Here is a 27,221-nt window from a genome sequence, read left to right as displayed (position 1 = left end):
GAGGCTGGCAGCGAGTCAAAGCACAGAGAGACAAAGAGAAAGACAGAGAGGGAGAAAGAGAACCTTGTGGCAAAAGTAACTCTTATTAAAACACTTTGCTTTTTTCGTGAACCCGAGGATGTGGGATTTGAAACTTGTAGACTAGATCAATATTTTCTCACCGCCACAGGCTACTGTTTTGTATCTCACCTTCTGAAAGTTTATCTCAGTTAATTTGGCTGCTGAAGCCACAGATTCAGAGGTGGTAAACAACACCTCTCCAGCTCCCCTGAAGCATTCACATATTCCAGGAGACAAAGTGAATACTAATCCATTCGTTAAGCCACACTTCACTCTTTTTCATCACAAGACTGCAGTGCCTGAAGCTTTCATATCGGTGTTTACATTTTTACATCACATAAAGCCCTGGTATTTATGATAAGGCAAATAATGGAGCATTTGTAATAAATGTACACAGAATTATTGAATTATGTACAAAAACATTAAGTCAAACCTACAACAAAGTTGTAGGTTACCTTGTGGTGTTTTTTCAATATAAAAAAACACATTAAAAAGTTAAAGCGGAAGCATTTACTCCTAAATTGAAAACTAGTAGAAATCTTTTTTATTTGAAGTATTTATTTTCCTGGATAAAGATTTTAAATAGGGTGCCATTTTTTCGGGATGCCAGCAAAAGCTTCATCCTGAAAGACTGAAATCCATAAACATCAGACTTTCATCCGATAAGGAGTATTACTCTAAAGTGCTTAGCAGCAGCTTGACAGTTTGAGGTTGGATTGATACATTACACGCTTGTTTACTTGTAGACATTCTGCCAGCCATTTTACTACATCTACTCCCTAATTTGGAAATAATTTCAAGAAGAATTGAGTCTGAGATACACTGAAATATATTAAAATACAAAGGGTATATTACTGGCCGAAGAAGCAACTCAAAATATTCTATCAATATTGTCAGTGTTTACACATTACAGACATGGCACAACAAATCCAGTTAAGAGGACAAGTTTACAGGGCGGCCTCTGCTTTGTTAGCTTCTAAAACTCAATGTAATCTCTCATGCTGAAACCATTGTAGTTACAAAGTTGGCAAAGTACAAAGTTAAACTATGATTTCTTTAGGAGAATACAAGAAACCTCCCATGAACATTTACCAGCGTGGGTACTTGCGTCATTATAACTTGGTTTGTCCATGTCCATCACATTCACCAACACTTTGTTCTGAAGGAATTATATCAACATTTTAGCTGTAATCTCTGCACTGTCCTGTCTGAACTAACTGCGAGACCTCGACTCCCCCATGGACTTTTTCAATATCAGCCTCATTTAGACATAAAGAAAACAAACAAGAAATTTGATTTTGAATTATAACCTCTTGAATAGAACCTTCAGGTTGCGTTTTTTCCTTTAAAGTGTGCATATAATTAGCCTAATATTTGACATTTGAGAATAAAAAATAAATAAAATAAAAATGTTAAAAACAACTGTGTCACTTGCTCAGTTGTACTGAAGTCTTACAGCTTCAGGTTGTGGTCCGGATTCAGCAGCTGCTCTCTGAGCGTCACACTGAATGTGTTGCAGGTAACAAGTGTCAAGAGCAGCAGCCCGGCTGGTTCTCATTCTACCCAGGTTCTCCCACGCGACACTGCTCCTCCGCACCCTACAATGGCTACCGGTAGCCGCTCGAATCCGACTCAACACCCTGGTTCTTGCCTACTGTGCTGCGAATGGCTCAGGCCCATCCAGGATGTGCTCAATCGGTTTGCTACTCTCTCACTACAAGGGGAGCCCAGCTACCGCTGTGCGGCTGTGCTGGCTCCACAATGGTGGAACAAGCTCTTCTCTGTGTCTTATTGTTGGAAATGTAGCAATTCAGCATATATGATAAAGTTTGATGTACTTTGTTGATGAAGTTGTGATTCTTGCCAGTATAAAAGTACATTCCTTTACAGAATCTTATTTTTGTTTGTTGAGGAGAGAAAGCATTTCTTTAAATAAAAATGTTTTGTTTTTGAAGTAGAAGAATCCAAGGTTGCCTGTCGGTGCCTTTGTGACTTTGTGAATGGAGAGAACTACATGTGGAGACTGTAAAAGGAAATGTGCTTAAAGGAAATGCTCTAGTCTTTAGTGCCTTCAGTATTGCAGTCTGAGATTTATTTTTGCTACATTATTCTGTGAGCCAGAAACAAGATGCCTTACTTCATGAAACAGTTCAGATCTCTGCATAAGGAATTAAAGCATGACAAGCGGCTTAACTTTAAAATTAATAAACAGAGATGAAACACAGCCAAGAAGTGTATGGCCACAAGTCAAGCTGTTTCAAGTTAGCAGCCAAGTTGCCTTCCAACAACTAACACTGGAAAGAAAAAGAAAATGTGCACATGCTGTTTATGCCTGATACATTGACGTATGAGGTAAAATAGAATAAATATGTTAGATATTATTTCATTCTGTGGTAATTTTATAGCATTCATGGCAAACATTCATGTGGTCACCTATGGCTGCTGTTGGCACAGTTGATTTATAATGTAAGAGTAAAGAGAAGTAATGGGGTCATTTCTGTGAGAGGGTCTTTCAGAAAATAGAGGGCAATGCTGCTCTCATCTTGGTACTGAATGATCACCTGCACTCAAACTGACGCAAGAGCTAACAGTGGCTGCGAAAACCATCCTCCTGTAATATCCCACAGGTCAGAGTGATAAACTGCCTGCAGGGCTTTAAGGGCTAAAGCTGCACATTGGATGTAAATACCATTATCCTGATCAACAAATGGAATTTTCTTTTATCTATTTACTTAAAGGTATTTTCTGTTCTCAAATCCAGAAACGTGTCAACATTGGTTTATTTTCATGTGCAGAAAATATTAAGTATGAACTGCTTACAGTTTTATGTCATTTAAAAGTCCATTTGGGGACTGGCATTGCAGATTTGCAAATATACATTAAAGGTTATACGAAATTCACTTGACATTGGATGTCGTACAAGACCACCAGCATCAGACCAAAACAATGGGACAGAAACATAAAATTCACCAAAACCGTCTTTCTTAGTCTTTCAAACAATCACAAACGGTAGTTGTGATGAAATAAATCCGTAATTGTGAACAGGGTGGCAATGGCTGCAAAGTAAGCTAACATTTATTCTTACGGACAAATAGGCCTGCCAAAGTACAAATCCTCTAGAAGTGCTTGTTTTTACCACTGACAGGCTCAGATTGTTATAATAAGTGGCTGACAACATTATTTAAAAAATCCCTACGGAGCTAGACCTTTTGTTTGACCAGAATCAGCTGTGAAATTGTTATCACTCGCCACCAGCCTCCATAGACAAAAGCAGTAATTTTACCTCGCACATCATCGCAACTTCATTCAAAGTGGAGAGAAACTAAATTAGACTCACCCAACAGTCTGCTAGTTTTTTCAATCTTCCAACAATCACAAACTCCGCTTTCGTGGAAAAATCCTTAATTCACAGACTTACATCAGAAAAAATAGCAGTTTTATTCGCTCTACTCAGATGCCCACGGAGCAGGCCGGCTATGGAAACAAACCACAGAGAGGCTGCGATAGCAACACAGGCAGAGGTGAGATAATATATATATATATTATCACCTTTAAATAAAAGTTGTTTTGTCCTGATTCAGCCTAGTCGTAATTATCTTCCAACACAACTCAGTCTTGCTAATCACCGGTCTGAAGGCATGTGTGAGGAGGCACTGACTGGCCTTGTATTGAGAAGAATTGCTTGGAGTGACTAACACTGGGTCCAACACTTTTAGTGGAATCTTCTCCACAAGTCAGACACCAGGAAAAGAAACTTGACTGATTTCCTCAACACGTGATCTATTTCAAAAGGCACAGTGCATCAACCGATTAAAAGCTCCCACAGTCCATGTTTTGTTTTTTCTCTGAGCTATGATTGTACAAAAGTTCAATGCTGCTATTGATTGTCATGTTCAAAAATGTTTCCTTGTGGACCTCACACCTGGTACAGTCCTTGATCTGTTTCCTGAGTAATCTTCACTGTTCTGGTTGGAGTCCATAGTGGTGTGTCTGTCCTCTGTGATATTTTGCCTTCCTGTATCTATAAAACTATCCATTGTGCAGCATCTTTCCAGATTTCATTCTCTGCTGTTGGAGGTCAAACACATCCACTGAGGGTCCGGATACTATTGTGCTTAGAAAAGTTATCACCTCTGTATTATGGACTGTGGACAATAATAAGTTGTACTTTGCGACTGATGCTGGCTTAATTTTGAGAGATTGTTGTCCAGGATAGAAATAATGACAAACCAGCAGTTTCAATTTTAAGTTTCATTGCATCTTAACAGCTGCTGTATCTCAGGATCAGGTGCATGGTAGTGCTACCTTATATTCTGTTATATAATTGACATTAGAGTACTACTATAACTATTGTTTTTGCTCATGTGTAACATTTAAGTTGCTTATTTGTAACCCCTTTCCTCAGGGTATTGTTTGATGCCACCTGCTGTTTAAAAGGGAACAACTAGCAGTGTGGCTGTAACAGCGTTGGGAGTCTGAGGCTAACCGTGAGAGAAAGAAACTGGCCGTGTTAACTGTCTTGCTGTGTTGGCACTGATTAAAGATTTATTCATGCCCCCCCTCGAGAATCTGGGGTTACAGTACAGTACAAAACTTAATTTTAAATTCTCCACCGTCAAGTGGAGTCCCAGACAAATTCAGAACAGTTAAGCCTAGGGAAGGTACAACATGCAACACGACAAATGTTTCTAATAAAGTTCCAACTTTGGTTGAAGAAGTAACTTAATATTCTTAGAACAAGGATGTGTTTACCTATTTTCTTTTTATATCTTAAGAGGTATTTACTCTTGCTTATCACCAAAGTCCTTCCTCAACAGCTCTTGGAAATAATTAATTTGCTCCGTGTGACTTGAGCTTTCACAGACTCTCCAATTGGTAAAGCACAGTGGCCATTAATTCTTATTTCCCTGCTCTATTAACAGTTTTACTGACTTCTTCAGATTACTTGTTGATATATAGGCCCATTACCGGTTTCATTTAATTGCTAGAGATCCAGCAGCGTGTGTGGCACCTGCAGCCATTCATACACATCTCAATTTGACAATACAAAGTCATTAGACCTGAGCAGTGATTGACTCTCCCTCGATCAGATCTGAGAGGAAGTGACTCGATTAATGATGACCCAATGGGCATTCATTGATTGGGAAGGTAGCGAGCGCTAATCTGTAGGGGGATAAACATAATCGTTTGTGGATGTCAGCGAGGATTTTTCCAAAGTTGTCAGTTTGGAGCGTGGAAGGGGATGTTTGTCTGAGGAGCTCCTCAGAGAATTAAAGCTAATCATTAAATCCTGCCAATGTTGACGGAGAGGGACGAGTCCTTTCTTTTTGTCCATTTCCAAAAAGGAAGCAAACAAGCCCTAATGTGACTGAAGTGCACTTAGGAGCCAATGTAGAGGATGGATGGCAAATTACTTTTAACTTAGAAGAACATGACATCCCAATGAACCTCAAAAGAAATTTGCTCCACTTTTCTGTAATTCCTGCTTTCTCCGGTTCTAACTTATTTCAGGAGTCATTCAAGCGTCTCTACCTTGACCCTTGTAGTCGAAATTCAAGTTAAAACAGCAGAGCAAGACACTGATTTACAGACTGTTTACAACAAAATGTTTTATCACAGTGCAACATGATGTTAATTTTAATTGTTAAAATGGCTCAAATGGTTCAGATAATTAATAGATTGACATATTACTGTTATAAAACGAAGCACAGCGAGACCTTACCTTGTTTTTTGGCAAGGTATGTAGTGCTGTTAAAAGCCTGGGGATATCAAAAATAAGCGCCTGTTATATTTTATCAGAAACTTTCTGTGGTTCAGAGCCAAGAGAAGAATCCTGCAGCATAGAGCAGGTATTAGCTATTTTTTGTATTCATTCATTTAGTGTTATTTTTATTTATTTTTCATTGTTCCTCCTCCACTTCACTTCGTCCTTCAAGCAGTGCTTTCAGTAGGATAATATTTGAACAGCGCAGCGTTGATTCTTAACTATGCCCTGACAAAACGGAGATGTTCAACAAGGTGTAACTGCTCAGTCTCAACAGACTTCTTCTCAGTGTGGAGTCAGTCTGCATATCAAGGACTCTTTCTGTTCTACACATCACAGTCACCTGGTTGGAAGCTGAATGACAATCATGATATTTATTTTTTTAATATATTCTATTTGTCCACAAAGGACTCAAGTCATTTTGAACTTTGCTTGTGTTATATAGTTTTTTTTCAACCATTTTTATCGTGCCTTGGATGGAATTTGAAGGTGAGATTCCTTCAGACATTTGAGTAAAGAGAAATCTCATCTCACCTCTTGCAGAGGCCAAAAGTAAAAGCAGTTATCCTTCAAATATCTCCAGTATTTTCCTAAGGTATTCATTTAGTATGGTGCCACTGATAATACAGGCAAATGCACAAATGCAGAGTCATTTTTGAAAATGATATTTTACAAAATGGTTGTGAGATGGTTTGTCTTTAGTTGTGTTGTAACAATAATGAAAACGAAAAAGTTGGGATCTCCAAGGCAAATGGATCCACAGCTAGTATGAATCTCACAACTCGATTATATTCAAGGCCCAGTGTTTAGGATTTAGTGACATCTTGCGGTGCAGTTGCAGATCCGGTTATTAAGTGTAGGGATTCAAAAGACTTTAAGCCGATCAAAGCTCAGGATCGAGTAAAACACATGAAAGCTGACTGCTGTTTTAGAACTGTGCCGTTGTTCCTGCTCTCTCCATCGCAGCAGGAAGTCTGCTGCCAGCTCGTCTTCCTTATGATAAAATATTTACATAGTTGATAGTGATATTGTCGGATGTTAAATACGCTCCCTCAGAAACACAATCCTTTCATCTCAACAGGATTAGCTTTGTCAAATGAATAAATGAGTGAGCAAACATGTAAACATCATTGTTGATCTTGTATCATATTGTTAAGGGCTAGTAATATGAAATATGATAAGTCTGTCGACTATAGTGTACTTTACATAAGTCCCACTGGTTCGGCTTGTTTGTATCTCTCGAGATGTTTGACTGTTATATCATCTTAAATCCATGTTTTCAGCTTTAATCTGAGAACATTTTCAGTTACATCACTTCAACAGCTTTTTGTTTCTGCTGTGTCAGTTTCAGGACACCAGTGCTAATTCAACAAAGCAGTGCTTTTACATGTGGAACAAAAATGATTTTTAAACTAATTCATTAAGCTTTAACCACTGAAAAATGAAAATGAAATATATTCAGTATCATAATAATACAATTTGAAAAGTTTCATCTAAAATAGCTTGGTTAGCAGATGAGTGGCCTCTTTATACAGTAAATGGTTGAACAACAAAGTTGATTGTCATCTTTTTCATTACACTGCTTTAAAAATAACGACTTTCAATCTGACAATTTATGAGGGAATTGATTATTGTAATGGATGGCTATAAAAGTACTAATTTCCCCATTTTGATTTGCTGGCATCACTTCCAGGAAAAGTTTCACTTGAGCTCGCAGGAGAGGGGCCTTTCCAGATTATTTCTTCAAGTGCTTTGATGAGATTATTGCAAACAAAATCTATGATGCCTGTTTCAATCAAGGCTTTTTATGGCGCATGACTGGAGGGAGAGGAGAGAGCCAAGAAAAACACAGCAGCCACAACAAAACTAAACAAGCAATCACATACAGTGGTGCCTTACTCTCACTTTTTGGAAGAATTGGAGAGGTTTTTTACAATTATTTTTTTATTTAGTGAATCTGCAATGTAGCCAGTAACAAACTGTCAGTTAAATTTGATTTAAACAAGATTTAACAAGTTGCATTAAAGGGAAATATTCAAGTGAAGTGCAAGAACCTTATTACTGTGATCACGCATGAGTAAATAGACCTAAATAATGGCAGAAAATGTCCTTTGGCACAAAAAAAGTCAAATGTTTTGCCATATTTTCTAGTGACAGGTCTTAAGTATTGTATTTTAATTATATGCCCAAATTTTACTCAACATAAAAGCACAGAAACCAAGAACCAACCATAACCAAGAGGTTTATGTTACAGCCATCAGTTTTAATTATTTACACTTAGTTTTAGAGAAATGGTAACTTTGTAAAGCAGAAGGCTCTACTTTTTTCAGACTGATTTAATATTAATTCTTGCCTTTTGATAGTATTTCTGTAATTAGCTCTTGAACATTTAATTTACTTTGATAAATGGATTCATCATGACATTTTTCATCTACACACCAAAACAAAAGGGCAGAAGTGCAGAGGGTGAAGTTTTTTATTAGCAAAAAGTAAAAGCAATTATCCCTCAAATGTGCCTTTTTGGAATGGAAAACGAGCTCCAGTATTTTCCTAACATGTTCATTTAGGTTTGTGCCACTGACATTACAGGCAAGTGTAGAGTCTTTTTTTTTTTGTTTTCTTTTACAATATAACGATTTTTACTAAATGTTTGTGAGATTGATTGTTTTTGGCTGTGCTTTAACAATATTGAAAACCGAAAAGTTTGGAGCTCCATGGAAAAGGGATTCATAGCTAGTATGAATATCACAACTGGAGTAAATTAAAGGTCCAGTGTATAGGATGCGGTGGAGCAACTTATGTGTGTTCACATAAGAGAGATTCTGAAAATCCTGCTTCTGTGTAGCCGAATAGCTCGCCTGTGTGACTCTCCTTCAAACACATTAGGAGAAAAGCATTTTCTCCCCGTCCCTCTCCCCTCTCTCTTGCACTCTCCCAGCCTCTATCCCACGATGCACCGCTGTTTGCTAACAAGAGAGGACAGCCAATCGAAGTGACCCGCCTTAAGCTTGCCGTTTTCCCGGTCTCGTTTTCTGTTTGAAAAGCAGCACACACTCTCAGAGGCCATTTAGCTGGTGCAGTAATGACAGAGGCAAACACTTGCTCGATCCAAAACAGCACAAATGGATGTGGTAACAGGCTGAGAGAGGAGAGCAAAACAACACTGAAAGAGCCTTCCTTTGCTTTGTTTTTTCCACGTGTGACAGCAAGGTCTGCAGGGGGGAAGTGCACAGCATTTTTATTTCAACAATACATGTGTCTGTATGTCTATAACCGTGTGTGTTCAAACTTCAAAGAGTCGCACGATGAAAACTTCAAAGCTTCTGTTTGCGTTTCTGCACACGTGTGTGCATTTGCATGTTGGCCCTAATGGCCTGGAGGACTTGGAAATGAGAAGCTTCCTGCACACCCAGGCATTCCTTTTCTTTTTCTGGGACATTAAGCTTGAGACTCAACAGAGAAAGAGCACCATGAGCAGCACAACACACGCACTTTTCATGAGGCAGAACCATAACCTCGACATAAGGACGACACAGAGCTGAAAAAAAAGATGTCCGTGTGTGTGTGTGTGTGTGTGTGTACTGGCTTATTTTACTGCGTGTTGGTCTTTCAATGAGAAATGAGCCCGACTAACCATGCAGAAGCATTCTGTCTGTGATGCGTTCTGGAGCAGAATTGTTAAGTAGCACCACAGGAGGACCACAGCATAAAAAAGAGAAGAACAGAAGAAGAAGAGAATGGTATTTTAAAGAAGAAAACCACAGCCTGGGGGTATTTAAATTCATGTTGGGTTTCTCTGAAGCAGACCACCATTTGTGTCGTTTTTTTTTAACAGGTGTGAATGGATCCCTGATGTGGACGTCAGCTCTTTGTGGTGACACAACATGGACCAACAGCAAGATTACATGCTGCAACTATTAAGTCTATAAAAAATGTTGGAACCAGAGAATGTTTGACTTTTTTGCTTGATAAATTACTCAAATGTTTAATATATCATCAAAATAATTGCGACAAGTTTTCTGCCAATCAAGAAACAAATCAATTAATCGACTGACTCAGGTCTATGATACATGTCCAGGTGGAGTTGTTGCCAGTCACTAAAATCAATTTTGGTTTGATATTCCTTCCAAGTAATAATAATAACTTTTAACTTTTTTTGTTCTTGTGAACATTAGTGATTTTATAGGGGCATTGCACTGATGTTACACATGAAGTCCAGTTAACAGGTCGCAGGAAAGACTACTCAAATTGTTAATGTAACTACATAATGTCTGTGGCTCTTGGGGAAGGCTTTTCAATATATCCCTGATGATGAAAGACGCTATTGAGTTGCATAATGGGAAATAAAGGATTTGTTGTTTTGGGAGCATGGGAGAACGGGCTGTGAAGTGTGTAGAAGAAACTACAGTGGCCATGAAACCCACAAAAAGCTACAGCCAGTGTTTGTCCGTCCTGGGCTACTGTAGAAACATGGCAGTTAAACATGCAGGTCTCCATGGAGGGTGACCTGCGGTGTCTGTAGATAAAAACAGCTCATTCTAAGGTAACAAAAACACAACAATTCCTATTTTCAGGTGACTATACTCTAATGAAAACATAACTACGAATATCATATTTCATTTCTACCAATAAAGACTCCTAAATGCGACACACTGGACGGTTGCCTTTGTCATTGTAGAAACGAGATATCTGATGTACCGTGAAGTTCTGGCTCATTTTGTTGCAAGATTTCTTCGCTGTAGACCCAAATGTAGATGACACTAAGTCAAAAAGAGGTCTTCTAGTGCAGCTACAACAAGGTTTTACAGTTGAAAAATGCTTTACAATGCAACACTAGAAAACGACAAATGCTTCTCTACAGTCTCTCAGATTTAAACACCATTCAACAATCATAGGGGGAGGAATCCATTGGAGGAGAAGCACAGGCACCAATCTCTCCACTGACAGCAGCCTCATTTGTCCAGAAAGTAATGCAGCTATGAGGCCTGCTGTGCTCTGAGGCTTGCTTTATCTTGACTGGTACATCTTGCTCTCTTGCTTTTGTTATCGCCAATGCCATCGCTCTTTCCAGTGGCACGAATAACAAGACGCTTAACACAACAAGTTCAGAAACGTTCTCTTGGGGGCTTTGAAAAGGCAGTCAATGCTAGCTATATGTAGTAAAGGAAAGGAAAATTGGATGTATTAAAGAGGCAAATTACAGCACAAAGCTTTCTTTTATCATGGTTTTACCTGTAATGTCAGGTTTCTGTGGCATGAAGAACTGATAGAAGGTGGGCTCCGACAGGCCCTTGACGTTGCGCGCTGTGATTTCCACTTCATATCTCGTGTTCCACTGCAGCGGCTGCAGCATTGCAAAGTCATTCGCCCCTGGAACTAGCTTGGTCATCCACTGTTCCTCTTTATCCTGAAAGGAGAGAAGAGGGGAGGATAGGAGAGCAATGTAAAAAACAAGGGTACATAACTTTAATCAATACTCTACATTTTTGTCTGCGAGCATCAAAGGAGAGCTGAGGAAGCGTTGTTTTATGTGATAAACAACAGCTTACCCTGTGTGTTTTTAATCTGGGGATTTGGAGGGTTACCGCAATCAGAAATTAAGTTGCAGTTGTAAAACGCCTACCCAGATGCACTTGCATAAGTTAAGAGAAAGGGTAATCCTCTGTTTTTCATCACGATCACACAAGTTCTCAGATACCTTTCTGTTCCTTTGTGGCTGCAGCCTTTTCTCTTGTTTCTGCTTCCTTACATCACTCTTCCTTTCTTTCCTTGCTTCTTCGATTTCTCTTCGTCTCGAGAACAAGTGCAAACAAAGAACTGGAAAATGAAGAGTCAGGCCGCGAGCTACAAATTGAGAGCATGCCAAATGTACTGTCTGCTTACCATCATTGCCTCCTTGGCACCTTTTCCTCTCAATGTAAGAGGACAGATTTCAAAATTGGCTTTTAGAAATTCGAGGTCTGGGGTGCAGATGTATGTAACACTTGTTGCCAGGTGACTATGATGTGTCTTTGTGTGGGTGCAGATTCAAGTGTAGTCTGTCTGCAAGTTCATCCCCTCCGCATGCCCCTCCATGATGGAGCAGTTTTGTGTTCCTGATGCCAGACAAGGCCGTGAGATTACTGGGGTGTGAAGCTGGCTTCCTGCTCGGCCTTCAAAAGCCTCTCAGAGACTCCCCAACCCTGTTTTTCACAGCATGGAAAGTATTATTTAAAATCACTGTCACTTTTTCAATGAGACAGCAAAATGGCTACACATTAGCACTGGGGAGATAGGAGATTTGGACCAGCTCAAATCCACTTAGTCCTGTGGTGAGTTCTTGTACGAGTGCCATCTATTCTCCTTCCTGGCCTCATCTCACTCGCTAGCCTTATCTTGTGAGTTTAAGCTGCTTTTTGCTATTTTACACACAAAAAATCAACTACTTAAATGGATGAGTGAATTTTGAGAGCTTGTGTGTACTCTCATTTAAAACATGAATTGTAAGTGACACAAGGATAGAAAAATGGAGATTCTCAAGCAGAACATTATTCATTTTGCCACCAACGCACCCACTCAACTCAATCGACAGGAACCTATTAAGCTTGTGAGTCACGCACACTCCATTGGTAGGAAAATGCATTCCTAGTGTCACATCCTGTGTCACTATTGTGTCAAACACAAAGGAAAATCTATGATTTTGAGCTGTTTTGGTGTCTTTTATGTGAGACAAAATTGCATTCTTCCAAATTAAAAACGTTTGCTTTGAATTGTAAGGTCCTCTTTTAAAAACTTAGTAAGTGGCGGCCTGGCTTTATTCGGAGTAGTGGAATATTGAATTCAGTGGTTGGATTTGTTCTGTCTTCTTCTAATCTTTATTATTTTCAACATATCATATAATGAAAAGACCAGAACCAACAATGTGTTTATGCTTCTCTGAATACTTTCAGATACTACTCTGTCAAGCCCACTGGTTCCTCCTTAAGATGGAAATCTTTGGAGGAACACATGTAATTTCATCTTTAAGAAAGGCAAACTTATTTTCCTGAAACAGCTGGATTTTTTTCTCCAATAAGAATAAATAGTGCGTCTGTTGGGGATTATTTTCAGCTGCAGATTAATACACCTTTGATGCACTAATAAGTATTTACAGCAGCAGGATGGTGTATGTGGGACTGAAATATACTACAGTTCCCACGTTAATTGCAATAAAGCAGTGGTTTTCAAACTGTGGGGCACAAGGCCACTGCAGGTGGGGCATGGATGACCAGGGGAACAGTTGTATGAATATGATTTATGTAGGGGAAATAAACAAACGAGTTAGCTCATGCTATTGCGCTGACCTTTTCACTGAAATTAAACCTGAATTATTTTTTATTAGTTTTGGTTCCCCAATCATTGTTAATGATTATGACTAATCAGTAAGTGTTGGTCATGAACTTTGTTTTGGCTTCTGAAGGGGGGCACACCAGAAAAAGTTTAATAACCACTGCAATAAAGAAACATAACAATGCAACTCATTAATGTGTTTTTTGACAACAATGGAGCTCTATGTCACAGAGGAATAAGAGAAATCAGAAAATACTTGTTAGTTGGATCAATTAATAGATGGTTTTGGTCTTGACACAAAGAAAAATAGAGAATATTGTCATACGTTCAGTCGATAAATTGATTTATCCTTGTAGATTATTTGGATATTAAGGGTTTAACACTGTTTCCTAATTTTTCTTTTCTTACCTTTTTCTTTCTAACTTTATCCTGTCTTGTCTTGAACTCAATTCAAACTAAGTTGTCGAGACTCGATTAAAGGATCAGCGTGTAGGATTTTGTGATATCCAGCGGTGAGATGCAGATTGTCCCCCAACTGAAACCCCTTGACAAAACCAAGAGCAAAAAAAAAACTATAGTTGCTGTGAAACTTGCGGAAAAACACGAAAGGCACTATCTCAAGCCAGTGTTTGGTTTGTCCATTCTGGGTTACTGTAGAAACATGTTGGTGAAATATGGTGGACTCTGTAGAAGAAGACCTGCTCCCTCTGTAGATAAAAGCGGCTCATTTTCAGGTGATTATACACTAATTAAAACATAGTGATGAATATTATATTCCATTTCTGCCAATAGATCCTAAATGTTACACACAACAGACTCTAAGTTACTCACAGTCTTGTACTTGACTATGTACTCCACGATGGGCATCCCTCCATCGTCCTGCTTGACCAGCCCCAGCCTGTAAGCCTTGCCCATTCCTCTCTGCCCGTGGACCGCTGGCGGACTCGGCTCTCCTGAGGGAGACATGCAGGGAGGAAGCTTGAGCAAAACAATGTGTCTTTTTTCTGTGAGAGGATGAGTGTGTGTGGCTGTGTGTGCATTCCCGAGGAGGGGAGCAGGTGGCAATGTGAGATATGAGATATGGATGCAGTACAAGGAGAGAGACGGTTTTAAGCTGAATTAAATTCATATTACAAGGCAACTCCCACTGCCTGGCTATAACTAATGTTGACTGGAGCTTCTTATTATTCACTGTATTTTACTAATTGGGTCTTCTTTCCAACCTTCCTTCTCGGTAGCTGAACTGCTGTATAATATTAACAGTGGAAATACTTTTTCTATGGCCTTGCCCAGATTTACTACAATCCTGCTGTGCCAGATTGCCAGAATATATAAAATACTTATCATGAAAGCCCTGCAGTATATAATTTTTAATGCTGCAGTTTTACATCAAGACACAAATTTGACAGGATCTATTCGTAGCTCCAATAATCTGGATACATACTACTGAAATACGAGGAGGCTGTAACCATCTCAAATATAAACAGTTTCATAAAACGGCAAATAGGTCTCATTTTACTTAGGTGCTGATGCCTTAAATAGGTCTTTAAGCATGTCGGCATTTCTATCACATAACTTTATTTTATTAAATGAAACAGGACTCAAATATCTTTCTCATATTCATCCACACTTTCATAGCTGTTATCTGCGTTTAGATGTTTCTGTAGTCTGGAGTTTGCACTCCATCATCAACATCTGTGACAGACGGGGATGTGCCAATATGAACAATTAACTCTGTCTAATTGCTATAACACCATTGTAATAATGACAAGTGATTATTACTGGATACATATGTAAGTGGCTATTAAAATACGTCTGAAAATCCCTTCTGGTTCGGATACTAATGAGTCGGATCCTAATGAAACTCTTATTTTGAAGAATGTGCCATGAAAGAAGAAGAGACTTACGGATGGGCAAAGTCTGGAAGGTCTCCGTGTGGCTGAACTCTCCCTGACCCTTTCCGTTGACAGCTGCTACTCGAACTTCATACGTCGTGTTGGGCTCCAGCCCCGTCAGCACAACTGTCGCTGGAGAGAGACAAGAGTTCATGTCACCTGGAAATGTGTGCCGGCCGTGAATCATGTAGATAGCAGAGCCAATCACTAAAACAGCAACTTTCTCAAGTAAGAATAAACATTATAATGTACATAATAATAAACAGCACAATAAACGGCCGGTTACATGTAGATCAAGGTTAACAACCACTTTTGTCATGCGCTCCTGTTGAATTAAGTAATTAACTAATTTCCCCCTGGGATTATTAAAGTATTACTGATTCTGAATGGAAAATCACAAAACCTGATTGAAGTCGCTTATGCCATGGCACGGCACACAAGTCCCAACTCTATTATTAACCTGTTTGATAAGAAACTTGTCACAAGTCAGTTAAAGATGTTAACAGAATGAATTTATTTAGAAACTTCTCTGGGCTACTATTTCTAAATGGTAGATTTTAGTTTCGGAGATATTTGAGAAGAGATGTCCTGTTTCCATATGATTATTTCCTCATGCACAAAGCCAGACATACTGTATAAAGAAATGGTTTCCCCAGGTGTGGAAGAACTTGACTGGTCTGACCTTAAACCCATACAACACCTGTTGGATGAACCAGGGCCAACAAAGACCTTATTGGCCAAGATTGAGTGTGTTTCAAACTAACTCATTCATATAAAGTTACTTCTGAAAGCAAACCTTTTTCTTACTTTTTTGAATGACCACCCTTAAAGGTTGGGTAAAAAGCGTGCTGTCATGGGGTTAGGGTTTCAGACACTGTACTACCATCCAGTAAGTACTTTGGTTCAAGCATACTGACACCTTAATTCTTCAACAATCACATATAAATGTAATGTGTATGAGTCCACATACCATGTTCTGTATTTCAGAGCTACACTAAATCTATCCAGATCTATTACTTTTTACATTTCAATGCAGTTTTTGTGATATTTATTCTAATCTGGAGTTTGTTCTGTGCTCATTGCAGAATAACATTGTTAGCTGTATTCCTATGATATAACTTAAACCGAGTGGCTGCAGCACTCTGGTAAAATACTATGAATTAACAGTATTTTAAGATTAAGTAGGATTATTAGTGTGGAAACTTAAGAGTAAACATTCCATTTAAGGAAAATAAAAAATGACGTTCACCTATATGAATATTAAAACAGTAAATTCTAATAAACTAAATATCAAAAAACTAGACTGGAGTGTGAATCCCACGAGATCCAAGGTCATTATCATAAAGGATATTGCAACCATAGCGATAGTGAAAACAGCGTAATCTATTGAATTCATGCTGTAAATGACATCAATTATTGAGGAAAACAGGAAATCTCATTATGAGAGCACAGTACAGATTCCTGTTTAAATTCTGCAGCCTCTTTATATAGCCGTCACTATTCAGAGAGGCAGCAGAGAGTCGGCAGTGTAATGAGCTTGAGTGAAACTTGTTGTTTTTATCAGTCTGCACAAATTAAATACTTGAACAGTAATAGGTGCTTTTGCAGTTCTTTAGTCCTGGAACTGAAAACAAATTTTGCAATTTTCAGCAGTGCTGGCTTACTTTCCAGGCTATAAGCAGACATTTCAATTTGGGCAAAAGCATTCAAATGAAACGAGTCCAGGCATCTCATTATATTGAAGAGTTTATTGTATAAGGATCTTCTACTGAGGGTATCTGAAGTGGCTTTTGATTATATGATGCCACTTACTAGTTTGTAATTAGTTCAGCTCACAATTTTAATATTTTGTCCTAATCTTCAGTACAGGGTCAAATTTAACTAAACAGGCAGGAAATTAAATTAATTATCAAGCTTTATTTGTCAAGTACTAGTCCCTTTCTGTTTTCCTTCATGCATATCCCTGTCTTTACTCTATAAGTGCAGTATATTTTCACATATACTACTACTGATTAGTATTCACCTCACTGCATCTCCATATTGTAATTGACTCTGAAATGAGGGATATTAGTGATAAGCCCTTCAGGTTTGTCAGACCTGCTTATCACCCGAACATTAGTCCTCCAGCTTCCATCTTCTATTCATCCATCCATCTTTCCATCCTTCAGCTCATGGTGTACTTTCCACCAACAGGCTCAGAAATCAATTTGGAGTCGTGAAGCATAAGAAGAGGAGGAGCGTGTTCTTTCGGCTCAGACGGGTTGCGGCACTCTCCCGGTGAAGTGTTTGAGGTTCCGTCATGACCCAAAAACATCTCACGGCAGAGGCTTTGGCCATGTCTTCTACTCATGCTTGATTGGTGTCGTTCGATTTGTGTTTAGCAGACAGAAATGCTGGACAACACCTGATAGGATGTTAATCTGGCACGATGAGGCCATACCTCGCTGGTCTAACTAGTAAAAGCTATGAGTTTTGAACTGTGTGACAAAATTAAAAACATTTCTCAAAAGTGAAGCAGTCTTATTTTCTACTGGTAACTATGTACATGTTTATTCGTCATTGTAGAACTGTACAAGTAGTTATCTGAGGATTAGGATGGAATTTGACATTTTCTTTCTTAATTTTTCAGGCAGCCATTGGTTTCCACTTAATTCCACATGGTTTAAAAAACTCATTGCAGACTTGAGCTTTAAGTGTTTGAGTAAACATTAAGTTAAAAAAATATAATTTCATAGGGATAATTTCTTCAGTAGAAAGTAGTTCCAATGAAAACTATTAAGAGACGATAATTTTGAGTAACCTTTAAAAGGTCCAGTGTGTAACAATTAGGAGGAACATTAGTCACCTGAAAATTAAAATTTTTGTGCTTAGAATGATTTTTTATCGACAGAGAGAGAGAGGGCGTCAGAACACCAAGAAATGTGACTGAATCCCACACACTGAACCTTTAATATTTTTAAAATATTATACCCATTATTGTTATATGATAATGTGAATTTACAAGGGGATTGATTTGGAAAGTTTGTACTTTGTTACCTGTCAACAGTATTGTAACTCTGAGAAACGTGCACAGCTCCAGCAAGTGCCAGACATACAAGAATGAATAGAAATCAGTGGCTGTCTGGAAAGTTCTGAAATACAAGTTCTTATTGCAAAATAGTCAACTGTAATATAAAGTGTCCATGGTCTGTATTAAATGGAACAAAATATGTGGAATTTATATTTAGATCATTGCTTTTAACCATTCACTCACATATGTATTATGTTAAGACACCTTTGTAAGAGCAGAGCTTATGAACAGACGAATCCTTTCTTCGTCTATTGATCTGACGCATTCAAGAAAATGGAGATGGAAGCAGACATCTGTTCAAGTGGACTTTTAGCCAAAATGAGAACACATAATGGGGTCCATCTCCAAAGCATGAAGATTTTACTTTCATGTTTCACAATAAGTGCATAACACATTAAAAAAATGATTTAACTGGTATGACTACAACGACACTCACTCTGGACACTGTGTGACTTGACATCCCTCCAGTCCTGTGAGCCAACCTCCTTGTACTGGACCAGGTAGTAGCTGATGGGCACGCCGCCATGCGAGTCGGGCTTCATGAAGGTGACGGTCGCCAAGCGCTGGGAAACGGCTGAAAGACGCACTGAGTATGGATTTGACGGTACATCTGAAGAGACAAAATAATGATGTGGGTCAAACACGCACGGCATTTGGATTACTTCTCCTCAAAAGCTGGTCGGTATTGCCTGAACCACTTACTTGGTCTCAGAAGCTTCTGTTAATCAGAAAATCCACAAACCTTTATGAATGAAAGCAAGGCGGCACCACATTGTACAGGTAAAGAGCTACTACTCTACTCTACTCTACTCTTAAATTATTTCCTGTTTACTGTCATGCAACAACTACTGTACTTTAAAAAAAAATAGGGAGCTTCAACATATATTTTCAAACTGAAGATGAAGGTACTTTCAATGCTGCCGACAGTACTCACTGTGCCTTCTACCAATTACATCACTGTCATCCACATAATCAACCTAAATATATAAATTATTACTTTAATAACTATAAGCCTTGAAAGCAATTTCTCATAAATTACTTAATATTAAAAGTAAGGTGGTGCATCACTCAGGTGCATCTCTCATTTGTCCTTGGACTTGTTTTAGTTGCAAACAAACCTATTTGCTATTTTTTGTTTCTCACTTAAAACACACTAAAAGCATCAGTACAATATTCAGGTACTTACTGGTGGGCCTATTTATATCAAATTACAAATGTACACGCAAAGACATTTCAAGAGGTTTTTACTCAGAAGACAGTGTGGGAAATGAGAATTAGTTCTTGCAGCTTCCACTGGAGATCATCTCTCATCTATTATTGACTCAAACTTTTACACCAATGTGTATGTGCATGTTTTCTTGTGTGTGTGTGAGTGCGTTTGTGCAGAACTGCAAGTGTCAGAACAACTTCCAAAACACATTGTTTCCTGCAAGACTACATATTAGGTCAGCTTTTTGCTCACTACTTTTCTCCTTAGCCAGAGCAATTCAATCTGCACTAAAGATAATTGGACTGCACTATTGTGTATTAGCCTGCGCTACCGTAAATTAGGGGGTACTTCAGTAAATAGCGAGGGGTATGGTAAATCAGCTGGCACTATTTGAGATTAGGCTAGACTGAATAGGGGTTGGGAGTTGTAGTAGAATTTATCTTCCTGAGAATTGCAAATAAGGCTATTACCATTAGTAGAGAGGTAGAGGGTTACAAAGCAGTTGAACAGTTAAGAGTCACTGTGAGAGCAGTGATTCAAAAGGTGTGGGATCCCTGACTCCACACATTCTGGACTTGAAATTAAGTCACCAACTTCATTAGCTCAGGTAAAGGGCAGCCCAATAGTGGGTGCAGACTCACCTGCCTGGGCCAGAATGAACTCCTGGTATCGGACTCCAATGTTGTTTCTGGCTGTGCAGTTGTAGCGTCCGAAGTCCCTGTCGGACATAGGTGTCACCTAGGATGGGAAGTTAAATGGCTTATTACAAAATAATATATTTCTTACATATCTGTTTTGTTACGCATGCAAATAGTAATTAATTTCTGCTTCCATGGACAATGGTGGTGAATGGAGTTCTTTTGTGATGCTCACAGAAGTCACAGAAGTCACAAAAATAACATTTAACGTGAATCAATATTTTCTATTAACAATGGCTCACATGATATGTGTAATATGAAAGGTGTTATTTGCAGTTAAGAACTGTGCTCTGTAAGACACGGTTTCGGACTCTCTACTCACTCTACTGTGAGGGACATTTTCTGATAAACCTGTGATGACCTAATGATTCTGTTTGTGTTTTTATGATGTTGCTGTTGTTCACATGCTTTATGCTTATGTACAAATGCACCCACCATGTTAAGTTGTTTGGTAACTGAATGTAAGTTGCCCACTGAAAGGGGTTTAGCATGGAGGGCTTTTGTCAAGATGTTTGAAGAGTAAGATCATGAGTCAGACACATGACATGACGTGACATATAAGCCTAAGAGAATAAGCTTAAGAGAAGAAAAATACATCTTAGTATAAAAACATGTCGTGGGTGATTAGAGAGAGGTTGAATAATAACTTAAAATCATGTGTTTCCTGTTGTTTTGGTTATAGAAAATGTTAATAAGAGACTGCCTTTCTTCAGTCATACTGTTGAATCTATTTGCTAAGGGATTCATTTTTAATATTACGCCTCGGGGTATTTAACAGATTTTTTCCCCCACAGCACTACCCACCTCCAGCACAGACTTGCCCTCCGCGCTGTGCACCCGTGTGTTGGCGGTTCCCTCTGCAGAGATGGTGAAGCGCTCTCTCCTCCACAACATGGTGGCAGGCGGGTTGGACATCACGTCGCAGCTTATGTTCACTGGGTTCCCCTCCCATGAGTAATAGATGGTGTGGTTGGTCAGGAACTTTGGTATATCTGTTCAAAACATGGAGATATTACCTCCAGCACTTGCCTCGTTTATATGGTTAATCAGCTTTTTGCACTAAACCAATACCTAAATTGCCAAAAGAGTAATTGCTGGTGGGACTGGAATTTTTGGCAGCCAATTAAACACTCAAATCAAAGGTGAAGCTGAGCTGGATGATCAAAGACATAAAAATGACTTGCTGAGGCTTAACACACACATTCCTCAAAGGGAGAAGAAAAAGCATTTCATTAACACTTCCCAAACTCCCTCTGCAGTGTTAAAAAGAAAAACTTTAACTTAATTGAAGCCACCTCATGCTGGGGAAGGGAGGAATCTGCATTACCATCATCTCCCCAAGAATAAAAATAAAGGATGTAAACAGAAGCTCATTTGCCCCAGCAAATAGGAAGGGCAGTAATGGACGATCGCAGCGGCGAGCTCTCGTGCAGATTTCTTTTGGCCCAGTCAGCCCAGCTCAGTCAGAGAGGCATTATGGTTGTTTTATGCTCGCTTGCAGGATTCCATTAAAGAGATTGATGCCTGGCTCTCTGTCACAGCCGAGGACACGTTATCCCCCGCAGCCTGCAGTGACTTAGTAAATGAGTTCATTAGTTCGGTGGCAATGGCTGGCTCAGCCCCGCCACACTCAGACTCACAGCCTGTGTCTTTCTGCAGAGTGGGAGTCAAGTCTGAGAGCGAGTTGTCAGCTGTGGCTCCAGCAAAACAAGTTTACAGTATAATGACAGCAGCAACTTTGCTTCATGGTTGGAGAGTGGGTGCATGCATGTGAGATTTATTTTTTCTACACAAGGATGCCATCAAACTTTTTTTTCCAGAATGTCAACTTTTCAAAAACTATGCAAAACAGGTTTTGAAGGGAATCCATGAACCCAAAAGTCATCTCAGCCAGAGGAGGAGAAAATTGGTTTCCACATGACGACAGAGATACAGTGCTCATTTTTTTCCTCACTCTCTCTCCACATTTATTTATTTGTCTGCCCTCTTCCTTTGCTGTTTCTCTGAGCTTCAAGGTGGAAACACTGCTACCAAAAATAAAAAAAACTCTTCCTACTGGTCTCTTGCAGGCAACAGAGCCACTCTCATAATGAAGCTAATCATTTCGAGGCAAAAATGGAGATGTTTGCTTCAGCGCTCATTAGGCAGGGGATAGCCTGCCCCGAATAACCCCAAACAACCAGCACTGAGGAATGGGTGCGCTCACTGGGAAGTAGGGGAACTGTCAGCAGGGAAAACGAAAAGCGATGCATGATATCCTCTCGCTAATTAACCCTTCTGAAGGCTGTGCGTGGGGTGCAGTGGGTGTAGAGGTTTTGAGGGGGTGAGTTGTTTATAATAATATAATGATCTTCGGAAAGAAAAACAGCCACAGTGTGAAAAGAATTATTAGAAGTAAGCATGGTTGAACTTTCGAACTCTAAACAAGACTGCAGGGGTTTACTTGTTGCTCGCTACGTTGCTGATTTGACTGCTGTGTTTCATTTTCACATTTAGGATCTAAAATAGGAGTGGTTGGGGTTATATCAGGTGAGCAGGGCTCCATACGGTAACGCTCTTATTCATTTTGCCCACAGCCAATGTTACACAACTAGTTGCTTGAACGTTTACTTCTCTTGCAACAAAGCAGCTACACAGAAAAGAATCAGTTCAAGTCAAAGAAACATGACTCTGTGCATGACAACTCAGTTATGAGTGCCACAGGAATTTGTTTCCTATGCCGTTAACCACACCAAGGCTCTAAGGTTATTTATTGGGATTTTAATCACTTAATGAGCAAAATATTATGCACCAGTGTTAGTCTTTAACACTTGCACTATTGGCCGTTCAAAATAAATAAAAAGAAATGTATCCTTGATCTTGACTTCTGTTACGTCCCTATAATACATAGAGATAATACAATTATTTGATTAATTCATTGCAACTGAAGTTATTTGCCATTTTCCAGTAGAAAAAAAATCTATGACGTTGCATTGTACTAAAGTAAGAGTCAATGTCATGGTCAGTTTCAGTGGTTATGGGTAATTTTGTGTGATCTGAGTGTGGATTTAAATGCATTTTTAGAATATGTGAAAACTGGATGTTAAATTGCTCTAATATCAGTTTAGGATCAATTCCACAATTACGGCGAGGTGTTTTATGCATTTCATGACTCTGACTGGTGTATCTCATGGGCTTAGCAGTGTTTAATGTCCTTAATAAACTCCTGTCCAAGTGTCAATAGTGAGACTGCTGCTTCTCTTTTATCAATATAGTTAAAGGGTTTGTTAAATGTACAAAATGTTAATACAGGTCGTAGAACAGTACAGTACAGTACAGTACAGTACAGTGCAGTTCAGCAGAGCCACACAGGTGTTTTTGACTTAAGTTGCCTGATTAGACCTCTGCTCAGGACAGTGTGTGTGGTCTAATCAGCAGGAATAACTGGAAACAGCTGTGTGAGGGGACAGGACCTCTGTGAACTGAAAAACACTCACACTCAATGTCCAGGTACATGCTCTTCTGATGACCTCCGATCCTGCTGAGTGCTTCGCAGTCAAATCGACCCAAGTCAGTGAGCCTCACGCCGCTGATGGTCAACACCGACTTGCCGTGACGTCCGCGGACTTCAAAGCGTCCGTCCTGACTCTGGAGACACATATAGGACTTATTATTAGGCATGACATCAACATACAAATAGCTCCATATGTCTGTGAAATAATGTCTCACTCGCATCATCACAGTTGATGTTCTTCTGTTCACACATTCTAACGTTTCGGCGATAAAGAGTTGCATTAGCATACATGTAATTTTCACGCAGTTGCTGGCTTTATTGAGTGGTTAGGTGTGTGAAATTATTTTAAAAACAACCTCCAAACACATCATTTAAGACCCGGAAAAAGCAACTAACCAGACAGACCTGGGGTGCTGAAACAGGAGGGGATTGATTATAGCACTGAATAATTTGGTGGTAATTTATTTGTGATGCTACATTTGAAGAAAAGGCCACATCTATGCTTTTGATCGTGTAAAGCTGGAGTAAGAATTGGTCGATAGAGATATGAAAATGAATGAACACAGAGCTAAATAAAAGGAATCCAAAAGACAAAGGCTGATCCTATTGCCAAGTAATTTACAGAAAGTTGCTCGTCCAATTTTGTAGTTGCGACTGAATGACAGCCCCTTGATCCATTTTGACCCCCCTTTGCAGGCAACCGTCACTTGTCACACAGAGTCAGGGTTAATGCAATAAACTGTCGATTTATTACAAGGTCATTACATCTGTATGAAGACAGATGGTATCAATTTGAAGCAACGGGTCAATTACAGCAGACGAGGCTATCATTCCAGTAATCGACATTCACTCGTAATGAGAAAAAACAGCCCAGGAGCATCCTTGTTGCAGACCCGATATGGCTGTAGCCCCGAGACTGTTACCTAACAGATAACCTTTCTCACCCCGAAGAAACTACTTTTCAGAGGTCCTGTCCATGATGCATCTGAGAGCTGCAGCAGGTTTTGTTTATTTTTTGTTTTTTTGATTGGAAGAAGATTTGAAGGTCAGACACACTGGGTAAAATCATTTTAAACAATATTACTTGCTGTCTTTTAAACTTGAAATACTAAATCAGATGATAAATATGATGAAGACCGGCTACAAAAGTTTTTCTTTCCTTCGTTGTTTCTTCTTCATCTAAATGTATAATGAAGAAGTTGGTTTGGCGTTCTCTTTTTGCATACAAGGCATTGGCATGAATGGGAAACACAGTTTTAGTTGGAGGAGTTCTTATTATGCATAGTCTGGGAGTTTCGTCGGGTATTTTCAATATAAGTACCCATCAAACAGCACATGGCATACATTACGGTGGCAATCTATCCTGGGCTCTCGAAGCCTTTGTGAACTAAAAGACACGGCTATCAAGTATAGCAAGACCATATCATGATTGCACTATCACTGCTAGGGAACACTGAAATGGACCGGCTTGTATAACTGGAGACACTTGGTGCTTCTCACTGCAGAAAAACAAGGTCTTCTTATGAGGGGTCTGCTGACATGGATGTTTTATGAACACGATCAGGATATTAGTTTAAAAGTAGACACACTGCACAGAAGCTTTGTGGCTATAAAACAATATACGTACAAAAGGTATATTTATAATTAGTAGTTTAGTATAGTTATAAATGAGTTTTTCCCACATTGTTGCACCCTCTAATTAGTCAATTAAGTCAGCTTAGATAAACCGTTTTAATAGAGTAAAAATAGAGGTTATTTAGCTCAAGGCCTGAGGGTTAATGTAGGATTGCATTCAATTTAGTGTTGTGAGTTTGCGTCTAATAAAGGAATTAGAACGGGAAAAAAAACAAAGCTGAGGCTGAAGCTTATCTAGCAAAGGGGTAACCCACAATGCCTTGGGAGCTTTTTGTTTGTGTGTTTCCAATTTGTAAACACCAAATGTGTCAACAAGTTGAAATTGTTAGTGGGAAACATCTAACTTGGTTTTTAAAGGAATGGACTCACTAGCTTGGATGAGAAGGTCGATACCGCTCTCACATCTGTACGCTAACTATGTCGCTAGACCCAGCTTCCTGTTAGCTTAGAAACCGCTCTGTCCCGATTTAACAAAATCTACCTACCAGCACTTCAAACGCTTGCTGATTACCTCGTTGTTTCTTGTTTGTTTATTCTTGTTGTCACTGTGAGGTTGCCAGGTAACCAGGACAAGTCAGTGCAAAGAGATAGTTTGGCACACGTAAACTGCAATTTGGGATAATTTTGTTTATCTTTGTTTACTTTGGACAATTATTTGACTTGATCTTTGGTTCTTTAAATGTTAAAGTAAAATTAAAGTATTATAAACTGACCAAGCTTTTTTCCTTACCACTGTCCAAAATGATCATTTCTCTGAAGTAGTTTCCCTTCTTTTCTTTTGATGTGTCTCTGCACTGGTGAGTTCTTGCATGTATGTTTGTGTGTGTCTGCATTCCTATCTATTTAAGTATATTTGCATATTTATAAGTAAGTCTGTGATATCGGTCTGTGTATGTGTGTGCACATTCTGCACACCTCCTACATAGATTTCCTCAGTAAATCAATTCACATCCAGCCCCTTCTAATGCCCTCCTATCACCCCCCTGCCTCTGCTAATACTCATTATGTGTCTAAGCCTCATAAGCCTTGGCCGTGAGGCCCCCTCTTCTGAATCACACTCTCTTTATGTTGTCACCCGTAGACTGCTTCAGCATTATCCTGTTTAGAATTGCTTATCTTTGCTCTTATCGCTGCTATACTATCAACCAATGAGGTGAAGCGGCTTTAGGGGGCTCGGTTCTGGTCTCTTTGTGCTGCCACTGCACACTTTGCTTGTTTGCCTCGCCAGCTGAGGTCAATGGGATTGGGAGAGTGTGTGCTGAATAGGAATGCTGAGGAGGAATGGGGTTGAGGAGGAGAGAGAGGAAATCTTCCAGGAGAGAGCTTCTGAGTCAGGAAATTACTCTCTAACACCCCCCCCCCCCCCCCTGCCAACTGACAGGGACGAACTCAGCCCCTAAAGCGCAGCCTGTTTGATATGCAGCTCTGTCTAACGACAAGGCAAGCGGCCAGACGTGAACACAACAGCGAGTCACGCGCACGCCTGTGAACACATGCATGTTCCTGCAACTGCATGCTAACTTGCACATAATGTACACGTGAGCGGTAGCCAACATGGCAGCAGAGAGATTAAAGGAAAGTGGAAGTTGCGGGAATAGAGGAGCTGCTGGAGATGAAAAGAGAAGCAGGTAAGCAGGGGAGGGCAGAAATTTATGAAATCCTATCCCTCTGATCCATAAGACCTCATACACGAGAATGTGCGTTTACAGTGTAGCCAAATCTGGAATGCAATCTCTCAAATGGGATTATGGAGACTATTCCTGTGTTATTTCATTCCAAATGCTGAGAATTCAGATATTAAAAATGTCAGCTGTAAATGTCAGCGAGGCTGGAAACACACTGTAGTCTAATTCTGGCGAGCATTGCTTATACCTTAACTTTATATTTGCACCACTTTAATGGTTACTGTACCACCTCATCCCCTGTGATAAAAACAAAATGACATTTAATAATGGATTTCAGGTTCTAGGAAATGGAAGGTTCAAGAGGTTACAGAGAAGGAACAACAAAACCTTGGCTAAACATTACTATTATCTATTTTTGAGTGCAGTATGCTGCTTTTGTGACCAGGTATTAATGGAAAAAAAA

General features: G+C 39.4%; 1 protein-coding gene across 2 annotated transcripts in view; it reads right to left on the bottom strand.

Annotated features, from left to right (window-relative positions):
* Positions 1-27,221, bottom strand: part of LOC118339726 (neural cell adhesion molecule 2-like) — a 252,040-nt gene that overhangs the window by 15,745 nt on the left and 209,074 nt on the right. For both annotated transcript variants that reach the window (XM_035677429.1, XM_035677430.1), the window contains exons 9-15: positions 23,482-23,632; positions 20,810-20,997; positions 19,949-20,045; positions 18,534-18,707; positions 15,040-15,159; positions 13,964-14,085; positions 11,057-11,231 (exon numbers count right to left, since the gene is read on the bottom strand). In XM_035677429.1, the coding sequence (XP_035533322.1) occupies positions 11,057-11,231; positions 13,964-14,085; positions 15,040-15,159; positions 18,534-18,707; positions 19,949-20,045; positions 20,810-20,997; positions 23,482-23,632 (1,027 nt within the window). The remainder of the gene's footprint in view (positions 1-11,056; positions 11,232-13,963; positions 14,086-15,039; positions 15,160-18,533; positions 18,708-19,948; positions 20,046-20,809; positions 20,998-23,481; positions 23,633-27,221) is intronic.

This window comes from Morone saxatilis, unplaced genomic scaffold (genome assembly GCF_004916995.1).
Source record: "Morone saxatilis isolate NCDOM2014 unplaced genomic scaffold, NCSU_SB_2.0 Contig6, whole genome shotgun sequence".
NCBI lineage: Eukaryota > Metazoa > Chordata > Actinopteri > Moronidae > Morone > Morone saxatilis.
This window is presented reverse-complemented; position numbering and strand designations above follow the sequence as displayed.